Genomic DNA, 8272 nt, shown 5'->3' on the forward strand with positions numbered 1-8272 from the left:
TAATTGAACAAAGAAAGGCTCTTATCAATTTTGTGAAACAACTTTTTCTTAGTATTGGGTAGTCCCACAAATACAATATTGGTCTCATTTTGAAGCTTTATATATCTCTCTCTAAAATCTATTAGCATTGTCATATCACATTGCGAAACCAATTTTATACAAATTTTTATTCAATGGAGTAAAGATGTGTGTTGAAAGTGGCTACACCGCATGTGCTGACTCACAGTGGCAGTTTGCAGTTTTCATGTTTCAACATAGTTGTATGTGTTGTTTCCACATTCCACTTACAACCTTACTCAGCTGATTAAAAATCTGTATAAAATCGGTGAATTGACATGGTAGGCTACTAGATTTTAAAAACGGATGCAAGGAGCTTCAAAACAACCCCAATATTGTATTTGTGAGACTACCCAATACTAAGAAAAAGTTGTTTCACAAAATATATAACTATGGTTTTTCGACAAATTTTAAAAATCTGAAAATTAAGAATTGTGTTTCAAACCCTTATCCTGCACCGTACCTGTGCGGTCTAAGGTGTTATGTTATGCTTTTGTCTCTGGCTATGGGATGCACGCAGGTTATAGTCTTCTGGAGGAAACGTAACAACTTTTCTTGTTGTTTATGTATGGGATCTGCAGCCACCCACCATCATGAGGAAATTGGGGAGCTACGAATGAGACCGTAACCCAGTCATGGAAACCTACAATAACGACTGGCGTTTCTTGTGCTGACCACAAGGCCACCCCCATAACTGGTTGGATGGTGGGTGGAGTGAGGCCAACAGTCAGTAGGTAGGCCCTGACCCTGATAGGCTGTTGTGCCATGGGTTAGTTAGTTTAAAACTTTTATGCTTGCACCATATTTAAATTTCTTCACGATTGGACCACCTGTTTTTAAATTATAGAATTTCAAAGAGAGTTGTCACTTTCAGAACTTAAAAAAAATACACTATTTTGTTTTCAGGATGATAAAAATAGTAGCCATACTTGAGAAAAATTTGGTTACCACAGATTAACACAGAATTCAATAAGATAAATTCAAAAGGCCACGGTGGCTCAGTTGGTAACGCATCTGACTACCATGCTCAAGGTACCGGATTCGATCCCCGGCCAGTTCAAATCCGAGAACTTTTCTAACGTTGGAAGTGGCCCCATCGCCCACCCAGAGTCGAATGACATGGGTACCTGGGGGAAACCTTGGGGGGTAAAGGCAGTCAGGGGCATGATGCTGATCACATCACCCCCACTCACAACCGGATCAAGAAAGTGTGGGGCGTTACCCCCACACCCCCTATATGCCTTCATGGCGTAGTGCTAAGCACAGGGGAGCACAAACAAAAAAAAAATCTTATATTAATTTGTTTTATATAGGTCTACTGGTTAATTTTGGTACTACATCCGTATAGGGGAAACACCTACAAATAATTTATTTCACACTTTTTTACATTTGTAACGTACAATTGCGGAACATGTGTGTAATAATGAATTCCTAACGGAAATAATGTCTATTTCTAAAATTTACGAGTACTTATTTTTCTAACTTTTCTCAATTTGGAGTGTGTTTGCAGTGTTTCAACCTTCTTTACCAAAAAATACCTAATTTCGTGTCCGGATTTGAAATTATGGTAATACCTCGTTAGCCCCACAAACCATTGGCGTTAGCCACACAAACCATCGACGTTAGCCGCACAAACCATTCACGTTAGCCCCACAAACCATTGACGTTAGCCCCACAAATCATTTCCGGTAACGTTAGGCTAACATAGTTCTACTTTTCGAAAAATTAAAAAATCTTGAGAAATTACGGTAAGTAGTTTCTTCTGTAAAAATGAAGAAATCTGTCCGAAGAATAGTAAATTAGTACCAAAAAATATTACACAGTACAAGAAAACACATTGAGGAACTTCAAAACACATTGAGGAACTTCAAAGATGATACAAAAAGTGATTTCCGTAAGTAGTTTCTTCTGTAAGAATGAAGAAATCCGTTTCTCCTATACGGAAGTGTTACCTTAATTTTTAATTGTAGTCCGAACTCGAGTGTCCATAACTTAAAATCCAATAGTAACAGAAAAATTGCAAGATACCTCAGCATGGAAGAGCGTAAGTTTTACAAACGTGAAAGTACCGTAAATATGCGAAATCGCCCGAACGGATTTCTTCAAATTTACAGGAGAAACTACATACTGAAATCAGTTTCTGTAGCATTGTCGAAGTTCTTGAGGTATTTTCTTTTGGGGAAACTGAAAACTTCACCATAGAATGCTGTACAACAAGAAATAATCACTTTTTATGTAAGGAACTTGCATTTTCTGTAAAGCGACATTATGCTGTTGTTTCCATTATGTACCTGCAGATGGCGTGAGCATCGAAAGTCACCAGTATTTCCAAACGTGCCTTTTTTTCTCTTTTTTTTTTTTAACTATGCTTACCTAACCTAACCTTGCCGGAAATATCCGTGGGGCTACCGTGAATAGTTTTTGGGGCTATCCATCAATGGTTCGTGGGGCTATCGTGAATGGTTTTTGGGGCTATCCGTCAATGGTTTGTGATGACATAATGAACACGAAAGTGGGTATTTTTCAGTGAAGAAGGTTGGAACACTGCATACCCATTCCAAATTGACAAAACACAAGCACTATGTGCGATGATCCATGACGAGTGCATGCTATATTGTCTGTTACCCAAGCGGAACAAGAAAGACAAATAATGACTCGTAATATGAAAAGTTGACACTATTTTATGGAAAAAGCATAACTTCACCTTAAAGAATCGTCTACAATGCAGAATAGGTAAGTATCAATTCTAAAATAAATGAAATAAACTATTTGATTTGATTTATTTTACTTCGCCTTTTGTGCCACTTTTGGCTAATTTGCGAAGATGGGGAATGAGTGATGATATGATGAAATTGATGAATGGACACTCACAAACATCCATGCCCAGGCCAGGAATCGAACCCAGGAACCCTGGCGTCGTAGCACGATGTGCTAACCACTCTGCCACGGGGGCCGGCAATGAAATAAACGAGTGAGAGGTGTTCTGGCGATATCGTATATTTACCGAAAGTACTTCCTAATACTTCTTAAACGCTTGCGAGAATGAGGCACATGTTGGGGACTTTGCACTTGCAGTATTTGTGAACAAAATTTACTTTTTTTGTTTGGTTATTACAAATGAGATTCTTTGCACAGCACCATCTTGCGTCTGAAAAATTATTTAAGAGGGGTTCAAGACGAACAGATAGCGACAGCTATAGCAACTTGCAGATACAGAGTGGGCCAAAAGTCATGAAGGGGTTATAACTGTGGATAACTTTTTTATTGATCATTAGTTTCCAATGAGATTTCACAGACTTGAAGACCAAGGATGGAAGATTGTTTACACTTATGTGTAGAATAGAAGCTCAGGTAGGTGTTTGCCATTATGGGTAGGATGACCAGACACATACATTCAAAAAAGAGGACAGAGCATGGTGAAAATGGAGGACAAAATCATAAAAAAGAGGACACCACAAAAAAATGGCACCACATTTGCCATTACTCACAATTGAAACAATATTAAAAAAATCTTGCCAACGCCTTGCTCACAGATACTTTTCAAGCGACCTATTTCAATAATTTCCTCTTACCTTTAAGCAAAGAAAGGAATCTCCTAATCTGTTATTTAACAAATGACAAAGAATGTCTACAATTTGAAGCACATAATTTTAGTCCTTTTCTAATTCTTTTCTAATGAAATATCCCCACAAGTGAATGCAAATGTAACAAGATAGATTTATTTTAACTTATTTCCAAAAACCGAATTAAAATTTTAGGTAGTTTTGATTGTTTCAAGAAACATGATTTTAATGCCAGGAACATTTCTAGCACCCTTTCAACAGCAGGGGAAAATGACAGCCACCTTACACATACCTCATGTTCGTTTCTTCCATCCTTTTAAAAGCCGGATATTTTCTTGCAAGATCATTGTTGAATTTACACTTTCGCTTCTTTATTTCATGAAAGTAAATATTACTTAACAATCAAAATTCTCACTACGCGTTTCTGTATCCCCTATGTATAACTCGAAAAGGAACTGGCCGATCTCCGTGTCGGAGTGGTTAGCACACCGCGCCACACCAGGGGTCCCGAATTCTAATCTTGGGCCTGGTATGGGTGTTCTTTGTGAGTGTCCCTTCATCAAAATCGTCATAACATCGCTCATCGTGATCTTCGCGATTAACTGAAAGTGGCAGAAAAGCGAAGTAAAATAAACCAAATCAATCAATCGCAAAGGAACTGCACACACTCAGTCGTTACAGTGTCTGACTACCATGCGAGAGAGAGGTTCGAACCCCGGCGGGGAGATCCGAGATTTTTTCTACCTGTTCAAGCGACTCCGACGCTCAGCCAGCATCGTATTAAGTGGATACCTGGAGGAAACTCTGGGGGGTAAAGGTAGCCAGGGGCTTGGTGCTGATCATATCACCCCCACCTTCGGCCGTGATCAAGGAAGTGTGGGGCCTACATCTTCATGGCGTGGTGCAAAGCACAGGGGAGCACTTTACTTTTACAGACTACGTGCATTACTATGTGCGTTCCTGCAGTCTCAAAGGGCGAAGCAACGAGTTAGAATAATACTAATGACTACCGTGGCTTGTGGCTATGTCGGTTAAAGGCCAGCTTTGTAATTGAAATCCTAGGAATACTAATGACTAGGGTGTGGAATTTTGCCTATTTTATTTATTTGGGTACTAATCTGATATTCCCCGGACAGATTTCTTCATTTTTGCAGAAGAAACTACTTACGGTGATAAGTTCCTGTAGCATTGTCTAACATCTGGAAGGTGTTTTGTGTGATGTGGGAATGTTTCATAGCGGGAATTCATGTCCTTTGTTGAACATTAAGTCTCCGACCCACGAACCATTGATGTGTGGTTAGGTTAGTTTTGGTTAGGTTAGGCAAACATAGTTAAAAATTCGTGTCGTGGTAGTATCAGGATCTAGAAATTGCAAAATAATTGTGAACCATTGACGCTAACCCCATGAACCATTGATGTGTGGTTAGGTTAGTTTCGGTTAGGTTAGGCAAACATAGTTAAAATTATGTCAAAAATTGCAATTACTTTGATAAAAAAAAAAACACGTGAATACACCTTAAAGAATGTTCTGCGAAGCAGACAAATGTCAAAAATTGACAAAACGAAGAAGTTATAGGTGCCCGGGAATATCAGATTTTTACCTTTATTTGTAGTAAAACACAGGCTCTAATGTTTAAAGTTCATTTCATGGTGTTTCTAGTCCGAAAACGCATTTTTATAGTGCCTATAAATGCCCATTTCGAGGGTTAGTACCTATTTCGCTTAATTGTGCCAAAAAATTGCTATTCTGCAATTTTTTCATACTTCAGGTTTGTATTACGTGCCTTTGGTTTTCCCTACATTGAAGAATGCTTTGTTGATGTTATCTGGTATTCGCCAGATTTGAGGCTCTCAATTGGAACACTGTTTACATTTTTTTGCCACAATGATGCAATTGTTTTTTTCATCGTTTGTTCAAATCTGCACAGTCGTTAGCACAAGCTGTTTTTGTGAGAATTACTTTAACTGACGATTCCCCACAAATGTGAATTTCGATCAAAAGAGTATTAATAGTTTGTTAATCGTTAGCGCACTTATATGGATTAATTGCAGTGCTGATACAGTATAACTGGATATTGTACAAGGAAAATTGAAATAAGTTCACATTCATTACCCATTTTAATATATATATATATATTTTAATTTTAGGATGTCTATTTTCGTGCAATTTTAGTATATCGTACCATTTTAAGTGCCTACTTTCATCATTTGTGTGCCTATTTGAGAGGTTTTTAGTGCCTATAAATCTGCACCCTACTAATGACTCAGTCGGGAAAGTGATCGTGTTCAGCTCCCAGATGCTAGGTGAGCATTGCTTGAATACTTGACGCACCCCAAGTGTTATGATGATTGTTATGTGTGGAAGCATTCTCTATGTAGCACTTTTGCTATGGTCGATGCCATACTTTATCCAAAAAGGAGGACATTTACCGATTTCTAAAAAATCCACCCGGACGCACCCCTAAAAAGGAGGACATCTGGTCACCTTAATTATGGGCCTCACACATACGGGCCCTGTGTAGCACATGATTTAAGTGTACAATTCGTGATAATTTGTTTGGTGATTAATCATTCTTTTCTCCTTTCTTTTGTTTCAATTGAGCTTCTGAGGACCATTTTCGGCCATCGCATCATCTCAAGAAACACTGACATCAACTGGCCCTCCCGTTTGCCTGACCTCACTCCGCTTCATTATTTTCTTTGGGGCTTTCTGAAGGACAAAGTGTATGTGAACAAACCACAAACATTACAACAGCTCAAGGACAATATTCGTGCAGAAATACGGGCACTCGGACCAGAAGTGTTGACCCCTGTCATGCATCATGTGCTACACAGGGCCCGTATCTGTGAGGCCCATAATGGCGGACACCTACTGGAGATTATATTCCACATATAAGTGTAAACAATCTCCCATCCTTGGTCTTCAAGTCTGTGAAATCTCATTGGAAACTAATGATAAAAAAAAAAGTTATTCACAGTTATAACCCCTTCGTGACTTTTTGGCCCACCCTGTATATGCTAAGAGCATCAAACCTGACCAGAATAGCCTACTCACATTATTTCTATTAGATGCATATAGGTGTAGGTTAGGCAGATCAGGTTTGGTACTCTTACATTATCTTCAAGGTGCTACAGCTGCAGTTAGCCGTTCACCGCTACAAGAGATACAACTTGGATTTAACGGAGCAAATTGACAATATAGAGAAAGTCTCCAATTTTGTTAATTTTTCGGTATACTAACTAATTTTGGCCTCCTAATCACGAATCTGTTGTAAAAAACCGGGGGTCACGTCTGGAAATTTGAAAAAAAGCAGATTATTTTTTTTTTATATATAGGTGTATATGCGTAGTTTTATGAACGAAGATGTAATCTCCTGTCATTGTTTCCAACCACGCCGTTGTTTTACAAGAAAATGATCTATGATCTATTCAATTCTAGTACGAACCCTATTTTTTCGATGAATTTAGGGGTGAAATGAGTGCTAATGGAACCTAACCTAACCTCTTGTGTATGGTTTGTGGGGCTACCCGTGGATGGTTTTTGGGGCTAACGTCAATGGTTTGTGGGGCTATCTGTGGATGGTTTTTTGGGCTAACGAACCATATTTCATCAAAATGTACAATTTCCAGACATAACACCCGGTTTTTTACAACAGATTCGTGATTAGGAGGCCAAAATTAGTCAGTATACCGAAAATTAACAAAATTGGAGCCTTTCTCTATATTGTCAATTCTTACCAAACAATCTCCCATTCTTGGTCTTCAAATCTGTGAAATCTCATTGGAAACTAATGATCAATAAAGTTATTCACGGTTAGAACCCCTTCGTGACTTTTTGGTCCACCCTGTATATGCTGAGCATAAAACCTGACCAACCTTACCTACTCACATTATTTCTATTAGATGCATATAGGTGTAGGTTAGGCAGATCAGGTTTGGTGCTCTTAACAATATCTTCAAGGTGCTACAGCTGCAGTTAGCCTTTCGCCGCTACAAGAGATACAACTTCGATTTAGGGGGGGGGGATACAACGTACGTCTGTACACCCTCACCCCTCGCCCGTTCCTGCAGCACTGTGAACCAAAATATACTGTAGTTGGTGAGCCCCCTTTAACTACACAGTACAGCAATAATTTATCTTTTATCGTTGCTTTATCAACATTTCGGTAAGTGGACAGGTTATCCCCCCCCCCCCTCCCGGGCCGTGACAGTAAGTCAACAGAACTTTCATTAATTTGTACAAAAATTACCTTACACTCTATCCATTAATATTTTCGTCCAGTTACAACTTAACAGCAATTGTATTGTCCTTCTCTAGCTAGAATATAATATATAATCACTGTAATGTTTTAAAAATAAATCGCACATCAAGAAAACTGTGATAGCTTAAATGGCGCAGTAAAAATCTTCATTTGTTTTATGTGCGATGCAAACTGCTACCAGTTTAGTACTGTAAAAATTACAATTGCTGTCCTCCTTACTTGGGACGTAGATTTTACAACACACGTAGAATTAGTTTCATACCTCATTAGTGCTGTTATTTAACCGTTACTCGTGTATTTCTCCAATTTATGTGGTCAATTTCGGAACAATTTTGTGCAAGACCTACTTTTGCGATGTGCTCGTGATATTTTAGCACATGTACCTAACAC

The 8272-nt window shown here is 38.7% G+C and overlaps 1 protein-coding gene across 3 annotated transcripts in view; it reads right to left on the bottom strand.

The window, feature by feature from the left end:
* IntS8 (integrator complex subunit 8) overlaps positions 1-8269 on the bottom strand; it is a 51898-nt gene extending 43629 nt beyond the window's left edge. The window contains exon 1 of one of the 3 annotated variants that reach the window (XM_083112939.1): positions 8145-8269. In XM_083112939.1, the coding sequence (XP_082969065.1) occupies positions 8145-8149 (5 nt within the window). In that variant the 5' untranslated portion in view covers positions 8150-8269. Of the gene's footprint in view, positions 1-7870; positions 8033-8144 lie in introns of those variants that run through there. The other 2 variants (XM_083112938.1, XM_083112940.1) reach the window with 2 other exon arrangements.
* Between the last annotated feature and the right edge of the window lie 3 nt (positions 8270-8272).

The sequence above is a fragment of the Lepisma saccharinum genome, chromosome 27, assembly GCF_977018435.1.
Source record: "Lepisma saccharinum chromosome 27, izLepSacc3.1, whole genome shotgun sequence".
NCBI classification, from domain to species: domain Eukaryota; kingdom Metazoa; phylum Arthropoda; class Insecta; order Zygentoma; family Lepismatidae; genus Lepisma; species Lepisma saccharinum.